The sequence below is a fragment of the Sander vitreus genome, chromosome 7 (genome assembly GCF_031162955.1).
Source record: "Sander vitreus isolate 19-12246 chromosome 7, sanVit1, whole genome shotgun sequence".
Lineage (NCBI taxonomy): Eukaryota > Metazoa > Chordata > Actinopteri > Perciformes > Percidae > Sander > Sander vitreus.
Window position 1 is genome coordinate 15,965,011 of NC_135861.1, and position 27,463 is coordinate 15,992,473.

General features: G+C 39.1%; 2 protein-coding genes across 3 annotated transcripts; one reads left to right on the top strand and one right to left on the bottom strand.

Moving 5' to 3' along the window:
- The first annotated feature begins 1,043 nt into the window (after positions 1–1,043).
- On the top strand, positions 1,044–20,363 carry stat6 (signal transducer and activator of transcription 6, interleukin-4 induced). Of its 2 annotated transcripts, XM_078254917.1 has the most exons (20): positions 1,057–1,486; positions 8,264–8,409; positions 8,728–8,872; positions 9,392–9,472; positions 9,976–10,159; positions 10,656–10,756; positions 11,836–11,984; positions 12,266–12,382; positions 12,596–12,763; positions 13,767–13,854; positions 13,941–14,063; positions 14,286–14,378; positions 15,622–15,825; positions 15,910–16,004; positions 16,100–16,233; positions 17,525–17,674; positions 17,777–17,837; positions 17,930–18,010; positions 19,168–19,269; positions 19,357–20,363. In XM_078254917.1, the coding sequence occupies exons 2-20, from the start codon at positions 8,276–8,278 to the stop codon at positions 19,415–19,417; spliced, it is 2,271 nt and encodes a 756-aa protein (XP_078111043.1). In that variant the 5' UTR covers positions 1,057–1,486; positions 8,264–8,275; the 3' UTR covers positions 19,418–20,363. The 2 variants fall into 2 exon arrangements, with proteins under 2 accessions (XP_078111044.1, XP_078111043.1); XM_078254918.1 differs by lacking the exon at positions 14,286–14,378 and having other exon boundaries at positions 1,044–1,486.
- A 3,199-nt stretch (positions 20,364–23,562) lies between these two features.
- mipa (major intrinsic protein of lens fiber a) lies at positions 23,563–24,899 on the bottom strand. Its single transcript, XM_078253953.1, has 4 exons — positions 24,540–24,899; positions 24,036–24,200; positions 23,856–23,936; positions 23,563–23,748 (listed from the first exon to the last, which is right to left on the bottom strand). Exons 1-4 carry the CDS (start codon positions 24,897–24,899, stop codon positions 23,563–23,565), a joined length of 792 nt encoding a protein of 263 aa, XP_078110079.1.
- Positions 24,900–27,463: the final 2,564 nt, after the last annotated feature.

The window sequence follows — 27,463 nt, forward strand, 5'->3', positions numbered from 1 at the left end:
TATACCAGAGTATGTTAGTTTGAGGAACAAACCTACACTACATGATTATTAGCATGTTACATGTGTTATATTATGTAATGATCATACTGTGTATCATTATTTTAGTTCATAATAGTATACAGTATTTAATAAACAAACATACTGAATATGTCAATGTATATTGTTGTTGTTTATATTTTATGTAAAAAGTGTAAAAAAAAAAAAAAGAAAAGATAATAGCAAACCAAAATAGCAATAAGATGAAATAAACAATAAACCTATACACAAACTCAAAAAATAAATTCTCATAAACACAAGTTAAATCTTACAAATTCGTAAAGGAGTAGTGGGAAGTATACGCGTATTTATTCCCATCCTGCGCTACTCATACATTCATTAATAAACTATATCTCTATAATTTATACCTAATTGGTAGGTCACCATATACGCTATGTACATATCTGGAATAGAACATGTGGTCAAACGTCTTCCATATATTGATATGTGCATACAAGCAATAGCATATTGATTGGGAATGTTTCCAAATATAGGCAAATATATATGTCCATATATTTACGTATAGTCCTATTCCATAAATGTCAACACACTGTAACATAACAAATCTGTATGAGGTCACAGAAAGGTAAAATCCTGAATGTTATTAAATAATAGGCCCTGATGATGTTCCGACACTGGATGCCGTTGGCGCTCGTTGGGAAGATGTCCGACTTGGAGGCTCTGGTATCTGCAGATATGATATCATGTGTCTCAGTAGAGACTTACTGGAAGTAACAGTATCTTGCGAAATGACTCTACAATACTCCGCCTACGTTTCGTTCTCTGGAAGTTTACCAAGCCTATAGACTCGGTTGTAGTTTCTGTTTCAAGGGCGGCAGATAAATTCCTCCTATTGCTATGCTTTATTTATCCTTATCTATTGATTCCGTCTTGAGACGTTAAATGCCGCAGAGTGCACGTTTTCAGGCGCCGTGTAATAAAAACAGTAAACAAAACAGACAACTATACAAACAAATATAAACCACACAAGCTGCGTATTGTTAAACGTTGTCGCTTATTCTGCTGTGCGCGAACAGCCCTATGCACAGTTACTAGACATCATCATATTACTAAACAGCAGCCCTGGCCTCTGAAGACATAGCTCTGTCATGTGTCAACTTGAACGTGAGAACAGGAAATAGAGCGCGCTCCTGCGGTACTGACACATAGTGCGTAACAGGGAAGTAAGCCTAAGCCTAACCTACTTTCTACTGTTGTTAAAAGTTGTCCGTGTTGAACTGCACGGTGCTCCGAATTGATTTCTCCTCGGTTAAAACGACGGAAACTGTCCAGCTTTTAAGAGACAAAAGTCAGCGTTAAAGTGAGTGATGAAGGCAGGAAATGTTCAGTAGGATATTCGGCCTGGTGGAGGACTTAGGACACATAGGAGGAGGAAGAGGCGACGGACTAGAGCGGTTTTCAATGTTTTGAAATCTATATCTTACTGAAGGTAAGTGTTATTGTTATTGTTTCATGGAACTGATATCATGTGTGTTAAATACTGCGGCCTACAGCTGAGGCCTTGTCACTTGTGAGAACGGTGCGTTCTGTCATGTTTTGGTTACAAAAGAACCAAACTGTTGCAGGATGTATGTCGGCCTGAAATACAGCCTTATATCCTTCTTATGCATCCCTCATAAGTGATTATGTACTTTCACCAGTTAAAAGGGGGCTCTAACTGTGCTCTTAATCATTGTTTCGTATTTCACGAAATGTGTTATTATGTAATGATCAAGGCTGCAACAATCAACTAAAGTCCCTCCCTCTACGCTCGGTGCCCCAATAAACACATTTGTTTCATGTTTACTGTTCCTGGAAATCCTGTACAGCTTACAGTAATTCTGGTTATAGTTTTAACCCTACATTGGAATTGATTATATATTAATATTGTTAGAAAAAATTGTTAATATCATATCATATAGTATTAGATCCCTAAATAACATGTAGTGAGTATAATATCAAGTGAACACTAAAGCAGCTGTACTTTGTCACCTAGTAAATGCTGATGAATTGAAGTATGTAGCTGCATGCAGCTGCATTAAATGTGTAACTAACTGTAATTAATGTCAATATTCTATTATCCACCCTGCTGCATACCAATAATACAGGGCTAGGGTTAGGGGGTTAGGGCAGCGGGACATTAACCGTCTGTGTGAGTTGTGAAACCTATCCAGATTTCCCAGAGTCAGCATTAGAGACATGTGCAACTCGGTTCAGTTAATACTAACAACCAGGTTGCAATGCCTGACAATGTATAGCTATTACCAACAAGGTGAGGAGAGTCATAATCCACCTCAGTGAGAACAGCAGCTGCTTCCACAGCAAAACCAAAAACCATAAAATAGCTGTAGGCTACAAGCAACTGGAGACACTCTTGGGAGATGTGGGAACAGAACCTGCCAAGACACACACGCACGCACGCACGCACGCACGCACGCACACACACACACACACACACACACACACACACACACACACACACACACAAAATCAAATAGTTTGATTGGTATGAATCTACAAATGACAGATGATTTAATTTGATAAAGAAGTATATATCCACATTCGACTCGAAGATGTAAAGATTGTAAACCCCTTTCAGGCAAGCTTTTCATTGTGTGCTATATACATACACATGTCAACACACTGTAACATAACAAATCTGTATGAGGTCACAGAAAGGTAAAATCCTGAATGTTATTAAATAATAGGCACTGACGATTTTCCGACACTGGATGCCGTTGGCGCTCGTTGGGAAGATTGTCCCAACATGATTGTCCCAACATGACTTGACTTGATGCATGTACAGTACACACATTTTCTTTACTGCTAAGAGGACACTTTTGGTGATCTTACCCACGATTTAGGAAAGTTCAGCCTCACTTATCTGATAAAGGATATATGGGCAGTTGACTTGTAAGCTGTGGTTTGTTAAAGGTCAGTAAATGTGCTTTCTGTAAGGAAGTGAAGCAGATTACAGTGTCTGTTGGCAACAGTGTTGGTTGGCAACCAGGTTTCAAACGCTCGTCTAGGTTTTGAAGCTTATTGTTAGCCGTAGAGGTGAGATGGACTGCTGGAACCAAATAAAAATTAGGTTTGTGTTGCATGTTTCTTAATTGTGTTTATTAGGAATTACAGTAACGTGGCATTGTGTGCTTTTCCTTTTTCCTTTAACAGTTTTACAGAAGTCTGCACAGTGTTTTTCACAATTCAAAAATCTATATTCTATTACTGTAACTGGTGGGGCACCACTCCTCACCACCATAAGGTGCTTTGGTTTGAGTAACTGCTCACTTGAACAGCTTCTGTCAGACGTTGATGCCAGCAGTCCTTCTCTCTCAGCCATTTTGCTCAAAAGTCAGCAATAAATCTGCCTTTTGCTTTAAATCTCAATAATTAAATTAGGCTGCAACTAACGACTGTGATGAATTAATTTATTGGTCTATAAAATGTCAGAAAATAGTGAAACATTTTCCCACAGCCCAAGGTGACGTCCTGAAATTTTTTGTTTTGTTAAACCAACAGGTTTTCACTGTTTGTATTCACTATCATATAAGACAAAGAAAAGCAGTAAAGTCCTCTCATTTGAGAACCTGGACTTAAAGAACTGTTGGCATTGTCGCTTAAAAATGATTTGAACAATTAATTGATTATCAAAACTTAACATTCTTTTTCTTATGTAACAGTAAACTGAAAATATTTAGCTTTTGTCACCTTTTGCTCTTTTGGGTGTTTTCCTCTATTTTCTGATATTTTATAGAATAAATGATTGATTGACATTGACATTAGTCGATCATGAAAATAATCGTTAGTTGCAGCCGGGTTATTGATGATTGTCAGCTAAGAGAGGTTTCTTTCTTTGCTGTATAACGTGACAGGCAGTGTGAGGGTGGGCTGGTAGAAAGTGAAGGTGTTAGTATAGTGTATAGTGATATGATTGATAATTGTGAGTTTTATTTCATATCACTCATATCTTCAACCAGAAAGTTAGCTGAAGTGCTGAGTACATCCTTATTCTGTGTATTAACAGCCTGCTGAGGATGTAAGGTTTTTCTTTGTATTACTCAACAGTGTTTCCTTTAGGATTTTCTTTAGCACACACACAATCTCAACTGGCTAGTTATCCGGACAGCGTATCTTTTTCCTTTCTCTCTTTTTCTGCCCGGTGACGCGCCACGCACTCTAACAATGCAGCCCTATTTCTGATACCGTGGGGGGCGGACATGTTGCCGTGGGGGGCCGCCACGGTCAAATCAACATAGAGGAAACACTGCTCATTTAAAGTCCTCAGAGACAAATATGTGGTTTTGGGCTTTACAAATAAAACTGACTTGACTTTAGTCTATTTGCCACATCTGGATACCCACAACTAGATGCAATATTCTTCAAGAAGGTTTTCACTCACCAGTTGTGTTGCGATCCTACATCGGTCATACCTGCATAAATAATATCTGTCACTAAATCTTTTAAAAATTCTCTTTTTGTTTGGATTTACCAAGGCAGTGTGAAAATAGGCTAATGTAGTCACTTTAACAGACGTAGAAAAAAAGTACAGATGAAAAGAAAAAAAAATACAACTATTAAAAGGCCCTTGACCTAATCAAACTCTCCTAATCTGCCAGTAAATTCTAATAACATTTCACATGAAATTTTTCTTATTTTAGACATAGGCCTAATTGTAGAAACAGACAGAAAGCATGGGGAGAGGAATGATGTTGAGTGATTCACTCCAGGAATGTTTCTGGCACGATATTTATTGTACACCCACGGAGATGTATTAATGTCGCACTACTTGCCTTTCGAGACTCAACAAAAAGCTTTGTGCATCACAGAGACTCGATGACATGGTGGTTTATGTTTAACACATTCGAAATGTCTCAATTAGGGGTGGAACTTAGTAGGCCTACATTATATAGTGTAGCTTCATCTGGGAAATATAGGCTATAGCAAATGTGTCAAGTCAAGTAGGCCTATATTTTATTTTATTTATAGCCTACAGCCCAAAATCACAAATCAGAAATTTAAAAAAAACCCTCTGTCCTTAGACTCTCATTTCAGAAAAAGGAAAAACAAACTGCCTTTGCCCGGGCTTGTCTGTTGATGCCAGTACTGACTGGGTTGAAACGGTCCAACTTAGCAGTTATAAAGCAGCTTTACATAAGAGCTGACCCAACATGAACTCGAGTAGGGGAGAGCCGGGACGATTGAAACACGGGACGGATGAAACATTCCAGTTTTCTCCGAGTGCAATGATGATAGACAGACTTTCTTAGGTCAAAACATAGAGCATGTTAATCTCCTTCTATCAGCCGCATATCTTCCTGTTATTTCCTTTTATCACGGAGTTACAGGCGATAAACGAGTTTTGATGGTCCAAAGTAATTAGTTAAAGTTAAATTTTTTCGATTATTAATGAGATTTTTTCATTTAAAGGTTTGACTACATGCTTATTCAGTAGTCCATTTAGTGTTCTCCACTAAACATGCTTGTTTACATGGAAAGCAAAACAGGATATAATGGCATATATCTATGTCGGGACGATTGAAACAGCTGTTTCAACAATCCCGACCTGGCTGTAACTCCATGTATTTTAAGTAAATGCACAAATATCTGTGTTTATACAATAATTTATGGAGGTGAGACATGGAAAAGCAGTTTTAGAAAGATGAAAATATATTTGAGCCCACCAGGTAGGTGGATAACCCATGTTATCCTGTGGAGACTGACGGGCTGTGGGTCGTTAAGGGCACTTATTTGGATGTGCAGTGCCCTAACCCACGTAAAAACCTAGTGAAACGTCATTTTCCACAATAGAAACATGATATAAATGGGAAAACTTACTGTTCTAGCTATAAAAATGGCAGAATCATCCACAGTGCATGATATTTCAATAACCGCTTCATGATGACGGCGATTAGTTGTTAACAGACATTCACGAAGACGTATAGCCCAGCAACAATATATCTAAAATAACACCTTTTGGGAGTACCATTCATGATATGTAGTAAAATATTGGAGTTGTGGGAAGTTTAAATGGCTTAAACTGTATGTTTCATCCGTCCCCCCATGCTGTTTCAATTGTCCCGGCCAGGAGGGATGAATGAAACATTACGCACGTCCCACTTTTGCTGTAGGCTAATAATTCCTGAACGGTTTTGTTCAAAGCTGAAAATGCAACTGTATTTGACAGATGACAGGTGTAGGTTGCTAGTGAAAATATTAGCTTTCAGTGCGATATGATCGCTTTGTAAATTACGTTTAATTAAAAAGTGATTCAACTGTCCCGGCTCTCCCCTAGCTCTAAGGGAGAATGATGGCTGCAAGAGGATGACGGGGCTTATAGTGTGTTTATTCTTTTAAACTCTCACAACTGAAAACACCCTGAAATTTGTTTTGGAGCCAATACAGGTCTACATTCCAGTTTGTGGAATTTCCTCTCGTAGGCTACTGTGGTTGTTTGCTATTGAAGCCTCTCTGTGTGGGTGACTCCACACTCCCAGTTTAAACTTAGCTTTCACCTTCTAAGTTGTATTGGGCAGTATTTTGCCCAGAGTTTAACTTTATATCCCATGAATAGAGTTTAAACTGAGGACTAAATGTTTACTTCAGTACAATGTACTTAAATTGACTGTCTGTTCAAGGCGGAGCTTTCAACTCTAATACAATGCTGAATAGTTGAATGAATAATAATGCATCATATTTCAATTGTGATATTTTGTGAGTAAAATCTGAATCTGCAATGTAACCAGTAACATTTGTCTATCAGGTAAATGTAGTGGTACAATGTTTTCCTCTGAAGTAGAAGTACACAGTAAGTGAGTAGTATACATTGGATTTTCCTTCTGTAAGTTACAATGGTTCTGGAGAAAACTGCAAGCAGCAATACCACAGGCCAAGCAATCTGCCCGTTCCAAACAGGCACGTTTTGAATCGGCACTGCACTAGTAACATTACAATTAGTAAACTTTAGATGTGCTGCTGCTAGGCAGATTGTATTACCTGGGGACAGGGCCAGGCTCCCTATGCTGCTAGTCTTTATGCTAAGCTAAGCTAACCCTGTCCTGGTTCTAGCTTCATATGTATCATAAAGACATGAGAGTGGTGTCAATCTTCTCATCTAACTCTCAGCAAGAAAACAAAGAAGCATATTTCCCAAGTTGTCGAACTGTTACTTTTAGGGGGAGGGATTTGTTCTCTCAACAGTATTCTCATTACTGCTCAAATTCTTAGATCTCCCTCAAAGAGCAAATTGAATTGTAAGTAATAATAATAATGTAATTTTAACCATTTACTATGGTATTCAGAGTCAAATAGCTGTTATTCTAAGTTGGGAACAAACAGTGGGAATGTGGCTTATGAAACATTGCTCAATGTTGCATAGTAGATATCATGACTAACTATAAGGTTCTTGTTTATTAAATTAGCTCTCTTCTCATCTTTCAAAGGCGTAGTGTTTAGACTGAAGATACTTTATGATATAAAATGTGTTGTGTTATAAAGTCAACACAAACATAACTCAGATCAGGAATGAAACAAGAAACCACTTTCAATTTAGATAATGACAGTCAGACTGCAGAAAGATATCCAAGCTTTCAGAGACAGTTTGAGTCTGTTACTTTTTACATTATAAGGTTCACCCTACATGTGGGAAGCTGATAAAGTTCACAGGATAGACTTGCTTGTTGCCAGCAACAGATTTAAGACATATATCTCTGTTTCTCCACAGCTGTTTTCCAGATGTTTGTTTGACCTGGATGCAGTAGTTTTGAACTTTATTTTTTTCTTATTATTATTTTCAACAAATCCTCTGAAAACACCAAAACCAATGTTGTCTGTGTATCCAATGCCTGATATGCTATGTGGGCTGCTACAGCATGAGTTTGTACTGACCCTCCTGCTGGTAGGACAGTTGGATTATTGAGGTTAAAAACCAAAACTATATATTTATTAGCCATTTTCCAAAGATTTACATCTTCGGGAGGAAGAAAGGTGCTTGGGCCTGAGTGCTGTAAACAGGGTAGGGAAGTGGGAAAGTATAGAGACAGACCTACACATTGTTGGTTTTTGTCTTTTTTTGGGATTTGTTGATCATAAGAAAAACTCCTATAAGATGCTTTAATCTTTAACGCCAGTGTGGTGCTTGTTCAAGAAGCTGTCCTGTTTGTTTCCACTGTAAATTAAAAATGTAGTACAACTCATACATATTGTCATTTTACTCTGACTTGTGTAGCACTGCTTGATCATGGCCCAATGGATACACATGTCCCAGATGATACCATGCCTGCCTGATGACACCTTAAACAACCTCTATCCCCCATCCGCCTTCCCCATTGAAGTCAGACATTTTTTAGCTGAATGGATTGAGAGCCAAAGATGGTATGACACAAACATGTGCACACATATACTTTACATAGACATACACATAAATGTGCACACAAACAGTTACACAAACATGCTATAATAATAATAATAATAATAATAATAATAATAATAATAATAATAATAATAATAATAATTAATTTAATTAATTAATTAATTAATAAATAATGATATACAGCGTATTCATGCTTATTGCATATTGTGTCCTTGTTCTGTGGCCTTGTGTGTGTGGGTCTATATGCATGTGTGTATGTTTACATGCACATATACTGTATGCATGGGCATGTATGTGTATATTTGTGTGTATGCTCACAGGGACGACTTTGTGCCGGAAAAGGTGGAGCAGCAGAGCAAGGCTCAGACTCTGTTGGACCAGACTATCAGCATGCTGCAATCGATTGCTCAGCAGAACGCCAATGTGGTGGACAGGATGAAGCTGATGAATATCAGCAGGAACATGGTAGGGGAACTGTGTAACGTCTGTCCCAGAATAGTATTTAGGTTCAACCCTGGATCCCTGAAATGTTTCAACAGGACAGTGTCACTCTTCCTGGTGTTTGCAGTTTAGGTCAAATGCAATTTCTTCAAGCCATTATGTATAATGCTAAGCTGCTGCCAGTGATCACAGCACGTTTAAGTGACTGAGATCGCTGAAACCAAAGACCGGAAGATGGTGTTTTCATATGTAGGAATATATTGTGTTTCTCATTAGTAATGTAAGGTGTTTGCGGGGCTGCCCACAACCTTCAAGTACTTCAAGTAAAAAATAAAAGCCTATACACTATACTGACCACAAGATACCAAAAAATAATGTCTTTTAGAAATTCATAATAACCGCACAAGCTTCTTTAAATATGTTTGTTGCCAGTAGAAATGTATTGTCTATGACATTAACTGAATAAACCACTGCATACTAGTAGCTACAAGGTGGTATTAAGGACCGTTTTTTAAGATTTGATAAGACGTGCTTGATTCACAGGCCATGTTTCAGCAGCAGCCTCTACAGTTTGGAGTGCTGGTCAGGGAGATCCTCACGAAGGAGAGGGTTCTTCTCACCACGGTAAGAGCTCTTAAATACTGTCTTGTGTTTATTTTAATTACAGCCCTCACCCTAATAAGCTGTCTGGTATTTTGAAGAATGAAGAAATAAACTACAAGTTAATGTCATTACAAATACATAGACACATTGGAAAAAGACTACTACTTTGCAGGCAATGGTATATATATATATATATATAGTCTGACAATGACAGCGGTTTTGCAGTGTCACCCTTTGAAAATCCCTGATTCAATTCATTACTTGTGTGTGTATTATTTATTTTATTTATATTAAGCAATGTATTACTTAAACGATATCTTCTGGCAATGTAGTCTAATATCAGGCCTTTGGAGGGTGTAAATTGATTTGTTTTGACAACAGGGAGAAATAGATAAAGTAAATCTGTTTTCTAGGTCATTTCCACTGTTAATTTACTTTTAATAGTAGCAACAAGTAATGTGTAAAACAGTTCTGACCCCAGCACCAATACTGTAAGTGTATTAAGTGCTGTTCCATGTCTGTAGCGTACTCCGGTGCCCAACCCTCCACAGTACCAACAGTACCCGAATAGAGAGTCCTCGTTCCCTAACATGCAGGATGTAGACCACCTGGTTCTAAAGGTACTGGAGGTCCAGGATATCCGACAAAAGATGCACCAGCTGCAAGAAGAGCTCAACTGGGAGAGGCAGAACTATGAGGAATTACAAGGTGAGAGACACAAACACATATGAACACAAGGAAGACTGAACACTTCAGTAACGCTCTGCTTCATGTTCATATCTTAAATATTATGAATAGCCACACGGAAGTACTAAGTGTCAATAACCTCTGGTGATGCACTTACTCGTAGAAACTGAAATTGGAGAAATGTTATTTTAATTTCTCTTTTTCAAGATTAATTCATGGTTTAATTTATTTTCAGTTTAGTTTTATGAGCTCTCTGGGAAACTTTGGTGTGCATTTTTACATGTTACTGACCAAATCATTAATGGATTAACCTGCTGAAAATATTCAGCAGGTTAATCAATAGTAGAAATAATTGTTAGTTGAAGCCCTACTCAGTTTTGTTTATAGTTTTATATATATTGACTTCTGATTTAAGACTTCTGAATTTACTTCTGAAAAGTTACCTTTTCATAATTTGTCTGGATGTTAATTTTTTTCCATTTGGACTTAACATTTGATGTTATTTATGTTTGTACAGGGCCGATCCAACAGAATGGACTGGATCCCACAAAATCAGAAATCCAAAAACTCCAGAATCACATCCAGCAGCTGGAGTACAATGTGAAAGCAATGGCCACGGTGAGCTTGGCAATAGATTCACCTTTGTGTACCAACATAACTGGCACCCGAGGGGGTTATTAATTCTATTTTATATATAGATTTCTGAAAAACAATGAAAGCACATTATAAAAACACTGTTTTTAAAAGCTGTTCTAAGGCTAAAGGTTCATGCTGTTCAATTATACTTTCAGTCTGACTAGTGCATTACCCGGAACGGGCATATTGCTTGGCCTCATGTACACTATTATATTAGAGTTGAAAATCTCCACCTTTAAGTCTAGTGTCCTGAGTGATAATGCCTCTCTTTTTACTTTAACTAAACATTTGAAAGCAAAACTTGCACTCTTGCGGTTTTATACGGCTTAAGTAAATGTGTGTTTTTTTGTAATTAGTTTTTTTATAAAACTCAACCTGTAACACAGTCGCGGTTCGGCTGCGGCTCATTAAGAGATTCAGCGTGTCCCCTATTTCATCATTTGCATGTAGGGTGGACAGCAATTAGTTCTTTGCAGATTCAGCAACTCTCTGCCCCTGCTGTTTTACTGCGCATGTGTGGGGACACAAGCACAGAGCTATCTAGATTTATAGATAGATGTTACTTATCCCACTAAAGTAGATGATCATTAAGTATGCCTCTTGGCTATTTTATGTATGAATAAATACTGATTATTATGAGATCAGCCTAAACTAGTGCTGAAACAATTGGTTAGTTAATCAACCAACCAGTTGATCGACAGAAAACATTTAAAATAGTTAATTGTTTTCTGTAAATAATCAAATGGAAATGGCGAATATGTGTAGATTCTGAAAAATAGAATCTGCAATTTTTCTGTATCTAATCTAAAAAACTAAATCATTTGGTTGTTGTTTTTTTACGTCCAGGCAAAATGAATAACAACCTTAAGCTCTGGGAATTTCAGAAGGTTCAATTTTATGCATTTTATATACTAAACATTAAACAATTGATAGATAAATCATGTGGTCTTTGGTATGTATGGAGGTATGTAATATTTCTGTGTTTGTGTGCATGATGTTTATTGATCCGTGTGTTTGCCCATGTGTGTCAGTGTAATGTGTTTGGATGCTGGTTGTTTTAGAAGCGTTTCCAGCTGCTCAAGGAGTGTGTGGACTGTCTGGACCAGTGTCAGACCCGACTGATCAGCAGGCTGAAGGTGTGGCGGTGGGAGCAACACAAGGCCGCCATCGGACAACCCTTTGACGACAACCTCAACCCCCTGCAGACCTGGTGAGGTTCACCACACCTGTTCCCTTTTTGGTTGACTGCGTCTGTATTGTATTGCTGTTGATCAGCTTTCTGTGGGAGTCCTTGGCTATGAGGCTGGAAGGCATTCAGTAACCAGTCTCATAATTCTTTGTTTTAAGCTTTTATGTAATAATAATAATAATAATAATAATAATAATATTACTTAAGTCATATTCTTTGGTAAACACATGATATTTTATGAAATACTAATTTACTGGCTTACTTTCTTTCTTGCTACCTCACTATCTTTATATATCTGTTAGGTGTGAGCAGCTGCTTGGCGTGAATGGGAAGCTGAGACAGGAGTTGATGCTGATAGGGGAACCGATCCCAGAGCTCCAGGAAAGGCTGGGGCAACTTCTGCAGGTTCTGATTCAAAGGTAGCACAGTCACATTGTTTTCTTTTCTACATACTTACATTTCTTTTTAAATTGGAAAGCTGTGAAATAAAGTAAATGCATTTAAATGAAACCTTTTCCGGTGCAAACCTTTTCTTCTCCTTTACTCACAAAGAGCAACATAAATTACTTACTTTCATACATATTTTAAACAAGAAGCATTTTCCTCACATATGTAACTGATGTCTCTTTCAGCTCTCTTGTAGTAGACAAGCAGCCCCCTCAGGTCATTAAGACTCAGTCGAAGTTCTCGACAACAGTGCGATATCTTCTGGGGGAAAAAGTCGCTCCCGGGAAGCCTGTGGTGCTGAAGGCGCAAATCATTAATGAACTGCAGGCCAGGAGTCTGGGCAGTGTACCTGGGTGAGTCATACTGTATACACAGCACAACATGAAGGACTGCACACTGTCAGGGAGGAGGAGAGCAATAGTGCACATCGCTAATTGGTTTTCATGGTGGTCTTTTTTAGCCCCTGTAGTTACCCTTTATGTGAAAACATGTTTTTAGATTTGTTCTGTTAATTATTTTTTGTTGTTTTTAAATTGAAGGGGAAAACCAAAATAACCAAAAATAATTATGCAGTACCTCAAAACAATTAACTCACAATTTAATTCCAACACAATAATTAGGCAATCTGAAATAGGTAGATAACGTGAATCCTTTTAAGATATACTATATATATATATATATATATATATATATATATATATATATATATATATATATATATATATATATATATATTTGATTTGGTCATTGTTAATTATGCCATTAGCTAGGTGCAAGGGGAACTTCTACCTCTGTTATCCTAAACTATAATTTAATTTAGTAGTATGTATTTCAATGTGTAATGACCTAAGAAGTCTGCTTTTTAATGATGATGAAAGGATCCTAGCTAGTTGGTTTTGGTTGTCGAAAGGTAACATTTTAATGAGGAAGTTTTGTTTTAGCAAGATTTATTTAAAATAAATGGCTAAAACTCAGTGCCCGGTGTCTATAATAAAACATTTCTGTTATGTAAATTGGATCCCTTGAAATGTATTCATGAATTTGTGATACTGTGGGTAATCTATAATCTTGGTTGTTGTTTAGTCTCCTGTAAGCCCAAATTCTCAAATAAATCAAATCAAATAAACACTTTAAAATGGGTTCAATTAAATTAAATTTTATTTATAGTATCAAATCATGAACAAGAGTTATCTCGAGACACTTTATAGATAGAGTAGGTCTAGACCACACTATAATTTACAAAGCATCAACAATTCTAGTAATTCCCCCAAGAGCAAGCATTTCCATTAAGGTACTAACTATACAACTTATATAAGAGGAAAAAGTGACATTGAATTACTGTTTTGTTACCTGCAGTGATAATGTTGGGGAACTGATCAACAACACAGCCATCTTAGAACACAACACAGCCAGCAAGAGCACATGTGCCACATTCAGGAATATGGTATGTGCTGCATTAGATTTCTCAGCCTAGATTAAATTATTGTTTAGTCTTGTTAACACATTTTAAATCTTATTTTGGTGAAACAGTCCATCAAGAAGATCAAGCGAGCAGACAGAAAGGGATCAGAGTCTGTGACCGAGGAGAAATTTGCTATCCTGTTCTCGACAGAGATCACTATCACAGGCTGTGACACTCCCTATAGGATACAGGTTTGGCCCTGTACATTGTTCTGCCCGTTCTTTAACTGTCTGTTGCTTGATTGCATGATTTTCGCTTCATGATAATACTGTTTTTTTTCCTGTATCACATTGCATTGAACACATTTGCATCCGATGTTCTGCACACAAGCTTTGTTAAATGGCTACAGCAGTGATACACTAAGCTGACAACTATGTAGTAATCCAACTTAAAAATGACGTCATTGATTATAGATGATCTCACTTCCGGTGGTTGTCATTGTCCACGGTAGTCAAGACAACAACGCTCTGGCTACCATCATATGGGACTGTGCTTTTTCTGAACCAGTAAGTGTCAAATGGTTTATTCTCTGCTATTGCTTTTATGTTCGTTCACTTTTTAGTCTTTGTTATCAGTGATGCAGTTTGACAAGTTATAATCTCTTCTCTGCTGTGAAAAAGGCCCTTTGAGTTTTCCATAAAGGCAATATTAAAGGAGAATCATCACTGTGCAAGATTAAATCCATGATTGCATCCCTAATGCTAATATATTGTATTATCATATTATTATCAACTGAAAACCTGAGTTTGCACAAAACCTCTTCAGCACTTAAGACTCATAGTCAAACATCAGTTCCCACAAATATCTTCTGCTTTATTTCATCAGACAGAATATTGTATGCAGCTTTACCAGTTTACTATGTTGAGTTGGAAGTGAGCCACAGACTTATAGAAATGTGCACAAAATCTCTTTGGGCCTGGACGGTGAAGGAAAAACTATGACCGATTCTGCTCTGGCTCAAAAGGCCAAAGTCTTTCTGACTCCACTTGGTCACTTCGCAAGCTCCCCTTTTACATTTTGTGTTCGTTCACTGGTTGACCAGGAAATCAATACTCAGGATTCGTTCAGTTTAAGTTATAACAAATCTTTAGTAAAAAATGATATTGCAAGTAATACAATCATATGCATATGGTTCAGAATTCCTTTAAGACTATCTCACCCTACCACCAACACAGTCTCTCCGGATCTGATCCAGACCTCTCTCTGCCCTACTCTTTTATCCTTCAGCCGGTTCCTCCTTCCGCCATGGTGTCTGTCACCACGAATCAGTTGGACAGACCTTGGACGTTCTGTCTCCCAAGAAGATAGTGAAGTGTGCGCAAGCCCTGGAATCGCTCTCGTTCTCATCCTCCTCTCCTGGCCTAAAGATTGTCTGTTACCATTAGATATGTATTTGGTGCGTTCTGTTCCCAATGTTTATCAAGAGCACTTTGCTCCAGTAATTCTGCAAATATCTTATCTTACACAGGTCAGACAAGAGGAGAGAGCGAAAGCGATTCCCAGGTTATATTCTTAACACAATATATTTCTACAACTGGCTTCCTGTTTGTTGCTCTCTTTGCTTTGTCAATCAAAGCGTTGACTCGAAATAGTGTGATGTGGTCTGTGTTTTTTAAATGCCTAACCACTCAAACAAAATGGACAAAGTCTACACACTTGTAGTCTACTCTTCTTTCACTCTTCCCCTGACATTTTTGTAAATGAATATCAGTGTTCTCGTCGTGTCAGCCTCTTTGTTGTTGTCATCAGGACAGAGTGCCGTTCATGGTGCCCGAGCGTGTGCCTTGGGGGATGATGTACAGCACTCTCAACAGTAAATTCACTGCTGAGGTCCAGACACATCACAATCTGGACAACTACAACCAGCACTTCTTGGCCCAGAAGATATTTGACAAGCCTGACTTTGCCGACGACTTCAGCAACATGATGGTTTCCTGGTCCCAGTTTAATAAGGTACACACAGGTGTATGTCCTCTCCATTTATACACGCTGACATACTCTACACTCAAATCTCACAGTGCAGTTTCAATTCTACAGGAGGTTCTCCCGGGTCGACCATTCACTTTCTGGCAGTGGTTTGAGGGAGTGATGGAGCTGACCAAGAAGCACCTGAAGACCTACTGGAGCGAAGGGTGAGGAGACTCCCTTGCTACATTAATATTAAATATTAGCAACCAGCCACAGTCTGTTAATAACGACAAGTGTTTGCAATGTTTTGTTCCACTAGGCTAATATTTGGTTTCATTGGGAAGCAGCATCTACACCTGATTCTCAAAGACAGGCCCAACGGAACATTCTTGCTTCGCTTTAGTGACTCTGAGATCGGAGGCATCACCATTGCATATGTGTCTGCTACTGAGAGTAAGTGTTGGTGTGGCCTCAGTTTGAGTTTGATTATTTTCACCCTCAAATTTTTCTGTTTCCGGTTGAGACTATGATGCTGCTAAGAAATTGTTTCTGAAATTCTTTTATGATCCCTCGCACTTTTTGCGTTCCCTCTGATCCACTAACAGAAAGTTGTGACCATGCACAGCGCAAGTTGGTCGCACACTCAGGTGGGGCTGCTCAGCTGCAAGTCTGCATCATTGAATAACTAGTCTATAGTACTATAGTTCCACTTCCAGGATTGCTCCGGTGCTGCAGGAAATTCCACCGGATGCATGTCTTTTCGCCGATGTCTGTTACCTTCTGCTTTCTTTGTGTTGGAATTTTAAACTCCGGTGGATTTATGAGTACTATGGTTAACTGCTCCTCAGATCTCTGCATGGTAAATTGAGACAGCTAGCTAGACTATCTGTCCAATCTGAGTTTTCTGTTGCACAACTAAAACAACTTTTGAACGTACACGCTTCACCAAAACAAGTTCCTTCCCGAGGCTATTTTGGAGCGGCTCCGTGCAGAGTTTAGCTTCGCCCATGACGATGTGTTGATGTATGTTGTGTGGACTAGCCAGACCCTCCTCCGCAGCGAGGAGGGTCTGGCAAAGCGAGACTAATGAATAACTAATGGAGCTAGCTCTCTCACCGACTGCTACCAGGGCTGATTGAGACAGACTGTAGCTCTGATTATGACTATTATGGCTGTTCTATGGTTGTCATGATTATGGCTGTGACACCTTAGTTTATAATGGGTGTAACACTAACTTCATGCAGGTTTGTGTGTATGCAGTGAATTGACATGGTTGTGCTGGCTGAGCTTAGTCTGGCTATCACAAGACCAAGCTCAATCGTTTAAGATTGAACATTAGTCTGGGGAGTCTGCTCTGTATTTTCTACTGCACAAGAGGCGTGATCAACGGGCATAGTTCAAATGACTCTGTACGCAATTGGATAGTCCTTGAACCAATCAGACCAACGATCCGGGTGACGTAGCGGCGACAGCGGCATCAACGGTGGCCGCCATGTTGAATGTAAACAAGAAGCTGCTTGGTAGCTTCTCTATCTTCATCGTGTTAAACCCACCAATAGCGCGCCAGGTGGATAAGCCAGTTTGTGATTGGTCCCCGCAAAATTGTAACAGAAGCAGGATAGATAAATGTACAGGTTTCCAGCCTGAGCTGCAGGGCGAAATCAAATCGCCGGCAGATCAGGCTGGGTTTACCCAGTCTAGGCTGAGCTTGCACTGACACATCAAACATTTTGTTTTCACCTAGATGGGGGACAGAAAATCCAGAACATCCAGCCCTTCACCAAGAGAGATCTTGAGATCCGTAGCCTTGGTGACCGCATCCGGGACATCAACCACATAACATACCTGTATCCTGAATTTCCTAAACATGAAGTTTTCAAAAAATTCTACTCGGGTAATGGTCTTGATGTCAGATTCATGTTCTTACTGTAAGCGCAAGTGAAAAACAACTAACAGATGGTTTTCTTTTTTTTTTACTGCTATTTGTTTGAAACAGAACCTCAAGCGTCACCCGTCGGGGGCTATATCCCTGTGTCTCTCCATACTAAAGTCGGCACGTAAGGGACTATTTTACAAATTAAATTGTAATTTGATGCACTTAAAGTATAATAATTTTAAGGGAACTTGTTGTGCGTGCGTGCGTGTGTAGGGAAGCTGTCTCAGCCTCACCCCCGGCTCCCAGTATGACACCCATCTCTGAAAGCCCTCTCAGTACTGGTGGTTTCTCCGGGTAAGTGTCACATTTCTCTCTTTCACTTTATTTCCATACCACCAACTCACTTCCGTTAATATAGGAGGCACTTAAATTCTTTGCCTATATAAAAAGTACAAATGCCCAAGTCCTACTTATGAAGTATACCAAGGTATTTATGTTATTATTAAAAGTAAAAGCCTTTTTTCTTAATCACACCTAATGCTACATACTTTCCTACAAATTTTCCTGAAGCAACCTCAAGGTTACATAATATATTTCTTATATAGACATGCACTTACATAAAGGTAAGGACTTCAGTTGAAAATAAGCCAGCTGGCTAACACTGGCGTATTTACAGAAATGTTGATTAATGTGCCTATCCTAATAAATAAATCTTAAATTTGAATCTTAAATATTGCGTTTGGCCACATCATGTATTGAGTGTGTTTGTTCCAGTGTCTCACTAAAGCTATATAACACTTGTATTAAGTGGAATATTCCAATCCAAGTTTAAATTTTTTGAACTGCACCTATTTTATCAAATGACATGCACCTGCTTCCTATCATTCTATAGCATGAAATACGTGATATCTTAGAAAACTTTGAAATCTTGGCCTAAATTATAAATTAAGTTCTGGTTTGAACTTTATTTAAGGTTAAGTTGTAAGAGTTGGTGGTACTCTTGGGCTACGTGCTGCGTCACATTGTGTACTTGCCTTACATTTCTCATAAAATAGAAAATACCTGAGTAGTAACTCAAATATCTTCTTAATAGCAGCACAGCAAAATTATGTTTAAAGTAAACAGTATGTCAAGTCAAGTGTATTTTATATAGCGCCAAATCACAACAGAAGTTATCTCATGACACTTTACAGAGACCCAAAATTCCCCCATGAGCAAGCACCGGCGACGGCTGCAAGGAGAAACTCCTCTTTAACGGGAAGAAACCTCGAACCAGGCTCTAGGTGGACACCCATCTGCCTTTACTGGTTGGGTTGAGTCAAGTCAAATGTACTTGACTACGGCTGCCAAAAGAAATATGATGCATATTATTGTTGCTATTTCAGCCGTTTTAAAATAATGTCAAAGTGATAAATATAGGGGCCTTTGATTTGTAATTTGACAAGTGTCAGCTTCTCACTCCAAAACATGCCCTTTAATCAAGTGACTGATGTTCCTGCTGTTTCTTCCAGGCATCAGTTCCCGCAGCCATTCAGCCCGCAGGAGTCTATCAATCAAGACATAATGGAAGAAGAGTTCAGACCAAATCCTTCTGTTGGCTTCACTGAACACATGTAGGTTTTGATTTTGTCTGTGCATTCATTTCATTTCCATGTTGTTTTAACACCGTGTTGAGAGGTCATTATGTGTCTGTCTTCTAGTTCCACAGATAACAATATGGATCTAGATTTAGACACCTTTCTCCAGACTCTTGATCAATAGGAGGATATTCCATCAAAGTTGTTCTTGGAGTGCAAAGCAGCCATCAGATAGAGACCCGAGCCAAAGTGGTCCGTCATACCTTCATATGAAAAAAGAACCATTGTTTGAGCAAACTTTTTTTCCTTCACTTTTATGATCCATCTACAGATTCATCTACTTTTGAGTAAAAACAAATGTGATTTCTCTGGGACTCAACATGTTGAGCTGGTGCTACGTGAAAGTAGGAAATCATTTTAAGGACAAAGTGGAGGACAAACTGAGGACAAACGAAAAGAACGAGAAGTGATGCCATCGCTGTGCACCTCCTTTAAAAGCCTGTTCTCTCTCTCTGTGGGTGTGTGTTGATGTTGTTGACTCAGTGGACAGTCAGCCACCAGAGATGATTTTTTTAAGGTAATGTCATCCTCTGTCCTTGTTGCATGTTTTTCTTTAGCCATGATGAGGCAAGCATTTTAGATTAGTATTTCCCTATTGTATATCACTATTCCTTATAATGGCTTAGCCTCAGCTATAGTTTATTATACACCCAATATTACTGTTACACTCAGTATGGCTGGTAAAGACTTAGCCAATGTTTATGAGCCTATGCGTTCTGTGGCATAGTGAGGATTAGGAACATGAAAGGAACAATAGGCTTTTCCATCACTGTTTGTGAAACTATTCCACATTGATGGACACTTACAACACAACAGATGGTAGAAGTGGTGGTGGGAAATGCTTGTATTACATCTGCCTACTAAAATACTTAATTGTGTGTATTTTCTGTTATATGTTTATGTTAAAGATTTCGTTTGTAAATCTCAGACAATTATGTTTTGCCTTTTTCCCTTAAGAATGCATCAAATACCAACTAATTTCTCTCATGCAAGAAAATTATCAGTATCTGTCTTTAGTCTTTGGAGTTATACAACTTATAAATATAGTAAAAAGTAAATGATCAACCGTATATTTCCATACCTTTATTCCGCTGTAAATTCTCAAATTAGATGTTATTTCATGTGACTATATATATATATATATATATATATATATATATATATATATATATATATATATATATATATATATATATATATATATTTTTTAGTTTGGAGTCACACATAACCTGTTAATACTACCTTCAATGTTTTTTGGTGTTGGAGAATAAGAACATGTTAGGCATATAGAGTAAAGTAATTAGCATTGCAGTTAATAGGTAACATTACAGGGTAAAGAACAATATTCTGACAGGCGGGGCAGTATCTTTGCTTTGTGGGAGCTCTAAATCTGATTTTAGCAGCTTTTAGCCATATCAAAACCAATCTTGCTCATTAACCAACTTTTGGTTTTATAAGCTTTGCCTGTCAATGCTGTGCATGAAATAATATATTTGTGTATTGGATGTACCATGTTGCATGTATGTTTACCGGATGAAAACATTTTATATCTTGAGGGTTGACTTTTGGATAAATCACCCCGAGGCTACTTCTACAATCCATATAATGTTCCAACTATGGTGACAAATAAATTCTTACTTTTTCTCAATATATAAAAAATATTTTTTTGAATTTATTTACAAAAAAGTAGTTATCTCCCTTAAGCCAACTTTGATTGATATCACAGCTTTTTGAGGCCTGGCACATAGTGGAATATGTCCTACAAGCAGTTGCAGACTTAATCACAACTTTCACTGCCCCTGTGGTATCACAGAATTGGCAAATGTTTTTGTAAATGTTAACTGGGTTTAAATCTCAGAAGAGTCATAATTATGTCATTAATGACAGTTGTTACATATATCTAAGATTAGCTTTTTTGATACATGCAAATGTAGGTCTGTCCTGTGTGGAACCATCCATGTAAATCTATTTGTCTACGGTCTAAAAGAAAACAGACAAAGAAATTATTGGAAACATGAGAATTTTCGGATTTTTTTGACATATAAAAATAATAAATCAATGGCATTGTGATTGGGAAGGTATGCCTGGTACCAAAAAAGGCTGTCCATTAAATGAAAGCATATTGGTGTATAACACAATTGGCTTCACTTCCATAATCCATCAGCCAAAGAGGAGACATTGCATAACTAGCATATTATATTTCCTATCCATCCAGTTTCAACAATCATGAAATGATTTAAAAAAAAAAAGAAAACTTTACACTGTACATCACAAAGCTTTTCCATTAGAACACACATTCTAATTTCAACATGTCACTAAAATGTAAATTCTACTCAACCACTGCCAGGGAAATCACACTGAAAAAAAGGTTATGTAGAGGAAGCAGAAAGAGAATCAGCTTACATGTCTGGTTCAATAACTGCTTTTGTGAAATTTGTCAAAATGCTAACTTATCTCAGTGCCCCGTCCCCTTCCCTCCATCCCAGCAGCTTTAGATGTCCCCTCATTAGAGCAGAACAAGATGGCTGCCTCGTAAACAAAGGGAGGAGGTAGGGTGAATAAAGGAAGGATGGAAGAGAGAGGGGACACCAGGCCAATGTAGAGCTTCAACTTCAAAATCATTCTCTCTTGTGTAGATTGTATGAAAATAAAGGTGTACATTTATCACCCTGTACAAACACACTAAGATTTCAGTCGCCTCACGGTGACCTTCTCTCTTCTCCCAAATATCAGAGAGGGGCTTGTCCAATAAAACTATCTCACTCCCAAAGAGCCACCCAGCTCAGCGTAGAAAAGAGAAGGCACCAGGTGTTTGCCAACACCAGCAACAAGCCACTACACCTCATGCACTCTTTCATTTCTAACCTCGAGTTGATATAACAAAGACCCTTCAGTCGTGTCAAACAACACAATTCAACTAGAAAACGCTTGTTCCTCATGACAGCTTGTCAGGTTTTGCTTTCTTTGTTTTTCCATGGCAGACACGCAAAAGTAAAAGCAAACCAACTATCACACACCTTTACATGAATCTGTGATAAAGGCTGCTCTAAAAGCAAAGCTCATGTCAGAATTTAAAAGTAATTTAAAATGTAACTCAATACAAATACTGTATAAGCTAACCTGCAGATTTCCCACTTATAAAGCAATGGGTAACAGATTTGTGGCAATTATACAATTTCAAGTGTTTGTAATTGTAACTTCATTGAAAACTGAGCGCAGAAATGACCAGATAGTTTTGTGTTTTGTGTTTATTTTAATATAAATATGAATCTGTGTGTGCTTCACTAGATGAGACACAAATTCTAAACTGAATGAATTTGGCTTTAAGACTTGACTCAAAGGCATTAACTATTTTCATCTGATATAAAAAAGGGGCTCACTCTAAATATTGAATCAAACTTTTGCAGTATCAGTAAGGGCGTGTGGAAAAGGCCGCATCTTTCCCTAAAATATGCTTGTATGATTAAAAAAAATCATGATACAGATAAAGGATTGTGGCAATGAAAAGTAAAAATGATCAATTAAAACAAGCACATACAGTACACATGCACAGAGATGTGCATGCACACCCACTCTGTTTCACACACACACACACACACACACACACACACATACAACTGAAAAAAAAGAAAAGAATGTGAGCCAAATAAATACTGGTAAAGTACAATACGTACATGCAATTTACCCAAAGTTCATTAAACAAAACAAAACGAAGGGCGAGATCACACCGGATCAAAATGGAAAAGCATGCAGAAGTCCACTGCTCTACTGTAGCTTCACTCCTAGCAGACTACAAAATAGGGAGAAAAACAGAAAGAGAGAAAGAAAAAGAAAGATAGCGAGCTAGGCCCCTGTCCTGAGCAGTTATAGCCACCTGGTCAGCCAGGAGTGACCGACTCCCCACACCACATGGCACAGGGTGCTTCCTTCAGTGGCAAGTCTTCTTCTAACCCTCCATCTTTGTCCTGCAGTCCAAGGGGGAGGAGGAGGAGGATGAGGAGGAAGGGTGGGTAGAGGTGAAATCAGGCGAGATGGTCGGGGCTGAGGGTTCCCCTTCACTGTAATTCGATAGGTCCAGTTCTGGATGCAGAACGAGGACAACAAAGGTGTTTGGGACATGTGTTAGCATGTGTGGAGGCGGGGAGGAGGTATGTGCGCAGAAATGCTGAGTGGGCCGAGGATGGACCTGGAGCTGAGGGTGCAGATTTAGGGGTGAGGGGGGAGGGGTAAGGAATGGGGGGGTCAGAAAGCCAATCTTCTTCTCCAGGCTTATAGGGCCTGTGTCTTGAGCTCAATGGGCTCTCCCCTGGTCTCCTGCTGGCCCTCTGCCTCTGGAGGCCGGATGCCTTTGAGTGTGGCGAGCCTCTCGGAGAGGCCGCGCACACGGGGGAACAGCATGAAGTCATACAGCAGAGCACCCATGGCACCACCAATCATAGGTCCCACCCAGTACACCTGCCATTAACAGAAAAAATCAAGAGCAGAATGGAAGAGTTTGAAGATGTCACATTACTATGCAAGAGTTTGTAGTGTAACAAGATTTACAGAAATTATCATCTTACCCAGTGGTTGACAAAATTCCTGAGCAGGACAGCAGGGGCGAAGGACCTTGCTGGGTTCATTCCTGCTCCAGTGTAATACATCTAAGTGAGAGTAGTCCAGGGTTAATACTGTAAATGTGTATATACGACGTGATACAATGGTTAGATTCTTGGATGTAATTTTCTCTGGTTGGTTCTTACCCCAAGAAGATGCCCCATGAGCACAGAGAAGCCGATGGCAAGGGCAGCAGAGCCCAGGCGTCCATTGCGCCTTTCATCAGTCACAGCAAAGATGCAGACGACAAGCTGCAGGGTGAGGAAGACCTCCATGGTGGTGGCCATGCCCAGGCTGATGCCTGGCTGCAGCTGAAAGACGGGAGGGGGGAAGAAAGATTAAATGAATTAAAAAGACACAATCATCATGGTTTTATATTTAGTTAGATACAGTTAAATTATTATTTACATTTAAGGCAGAGGTAGTGTTTTATACATACAAAACATTGTGATTTTTTCCTTCAAATAACCTTATGTCAGACTTGTCAGGTTTAGATCTATATTGCTTTTCAAGACATAATTAGCAATTATGTTTTATGAATGTACAATACTAAATTTCTACATTTCTAAATTGGTAATGCAATAGTCAGAGCCAGTCTGCACACTTGTAGTAATAGATGTGGTATTATAGTGACTGGCAGGTAATCTTACTGTGTTAAGTGCAAGGTTTCCTCTCATGTTGCCTGGCGTGACCCCATAGAGCACGGCAGCACCAGCCAGTGCTCCGAGACACTGGGCCACGATGTAGAAGAAAGCACGGAACAGGGACATCTGGGAGCCGATCAGGTAGGCAAAGGTAACAGCTGGGTTGATGTGACCTCCACTGATGTGGCCAATGGACTGGATGAGGGTGGCAGCCGCCAGCCCAAAGCAGAAGGCAACATGGAGAACATTATGGGGCCCAGTGGTCCAGCGGAGGGCTGCCCCCAGCCCAAAGAATACAAAGAACATGGTGCCATAGAACTCGGCGAAGACAGCCCGCCAGAACGACATGGACCTGAACTCCCACATGGTGGCAAAAGGTCAAAAAGCAATCTCTAAGTAATGGAGGGATGAAAAGTCAACAGAAAAACTAACTAATCAACTAATAGGAGATGCTGTTTCTCCACAATGACTAATGACAAAAGAAAAATGTGCCCTCTAACAGAAACTGCCTCTCTAAAAGCTAAATGCAACAACACATAAACTGCTCAACATGTAACTCTAATGCAACTGTGAACAATCTGCTGCTCTGAATTCTGATTTCTGTCATAGAGAGCTCCTGAGTGGAGCAAGACGCCAGTCTCTGTGCATCTATGTGCCAAACCCGGTGGTTGTTAGTAGAAGAACATGGATAGACAAACGTTAAGCATGTCCTGCAGACATTCAGCCTCTTTACCAGAGCAGGGGGAGCTCAGAGGCCTTTTTATAACACCCCAGGGGCCACAGCAGCCCCGCCGGGGCCAGGGGAGGGGCCAGCACACAATACTACAAATCAAAACAAATTCATTTAACCCTTCTCCACCCTTGACCTGCCTCTGTCCGCTCATTGTAGAAATAACTCCCAGGTCCAGAAATAATCAGAGTGGTCCTTGAGAATTACATTGACTTATTTATGTAGGAAAGTTCTCAACATACTGCAGTTGAAGGAGTACTTTGGAAATTATGACTTGAGGTTGAACTTACATGGGGAGGACAAGCAGAGAAGTAAACATGTAAAATGCTTTGGAGCATCTTATGCTATTTCCAGTCTTGTTTTACTGCTGGAGGTGGAGATATTGTACCTGAGTACCACCAACAGTCTGGTTGAGGCATTAATACAAACAAAGGGGTAGAAAATGTCATGTATTACACCAACCATCAAACCTGAAAATAGAAAAGCATGGGGCATTGGTGGGCAGAACCTGTGAGCTGGTATAAGTAGAGTACACTGGAAGTTTTGTTTGATTTCTAATCATTTAGATGTTTTTACAGTAATTACAGTCCACTTTTCACGCATTTTCCATGATTTTCTTTTCATTGTCTCCCCTGTAATGAACAGTTCACATTCATTCAAATCAAAGCTGTGATCAACAAAGCCAGAGTAATTTCTCCACTTGTGCTCTGGATTGGTACAAATTAGGTTTGTGGCAGCAGAACTGATTAGGCACAGTTTTACTTTGTGTGTGTGTGTGCTGGCCGGGTTTGGAGGCTCAGGTCGGATAAAGCGGTGGAAAATCCATGGTTGGAGAGGAAGAGGGGAGAGCAGGCCTGGCATTGAGCTTCTGCACTGGAGCATCATGCTGACCAGGGCAGCCAGAGGGACGGCTGCAGCCCTTTGAAAGGATTATGCTGAGCTCACGGCTTTTCTCTTTTCATGCATAGAGACAAAACGCTGGCAGTAACAGTTTCTGCTGGTTTCTATGATCCGTTTGTCTTGCCATCACTGTTGAATCTGTGTGAGTTCCCTTGTCTGTGGGCCAGACTGGCTGTATGCATTTGCCTCTGCACTCATACTCCAGAGTTATGTTGGAATGGCATGAGAACAATATAAAAATGTAATCAGCAGACATTTTTATGTCTCAAAAGATGTAGGTCATGTTGGCAGTTGTGATTCAATGTGATTATCATATCAATCACACAACAGCCTGACATTTGTAAGATTATCCCCCTCAAAACATGAAAAACATAAAATAATAAAAAATAAAATCTACCACCATCATATGATGAAAATTGTGTTTTTTTGCTGGAGAAAAACAATAATAGTTAAATAGTGTTGATCCTGTTGTCCTGATTCTGACAAGTTTATTAGTTTGCCAGTTGGTGCACCTCTATTGTGATGAGTATTATGTCCTTCTCATGACTCCCTCAGTCAGTGGTAAGCTACCTTTTGTGAGTTTAAGCACACAGTTTAGTTTTACAGGGGAGGATGTTGAAAAGGTGCTTGCATTGTACTTTCCTGTTCCCTGGGTCCAGACTGCTGACACAAGCAGCCCCTAAACATCTCACACTGGAGTAGAAGTTCTGGACTACACTCACCACACAGTGGTGGAAACATGTATTGCAGAACAGATCAGATGGAGGACTTACAGTACAAACTATGTTCAACTTCAGAGGTGCTGATTTAAAAAACACTCAGCAGGGGATATTTGTTTTACTTCTTTCAAATGATCCATTTCATTCAAGAAACCACAAATCAAGCATCTTTGTCACCAATCTATGGTTCGTATGAATAATCTATGGCCTTAACATGTGGATAATTAGGTTTAGTACTAAATCCAAAAGGAGGTAACATCTTTGCTAATTACTTGTGAGGGAAGTATTTGCTGCAGTTGCCATGTTTCAAAAAAGCCCACACAGCAAGAACACAAAAAATGTACACTGGAAATCCACATCATTAGGGAACATGAGGGTTCCATTTCTTTTTGTACTATTAAAGTACAGACGAGATGGGAATCCCGTGTAACGTTAGAAAGAAGCGAGAGCACAGCAAGCAATTTATCTTTAGAATACTGATCCCACATTTACGCAATAATTCCTTCCTTTTTGTATTCTATCTGTAAACTTCATTGAGTTACTTTTTATAACTTGGAAAAAGTGATGCTTCAATACTTAAG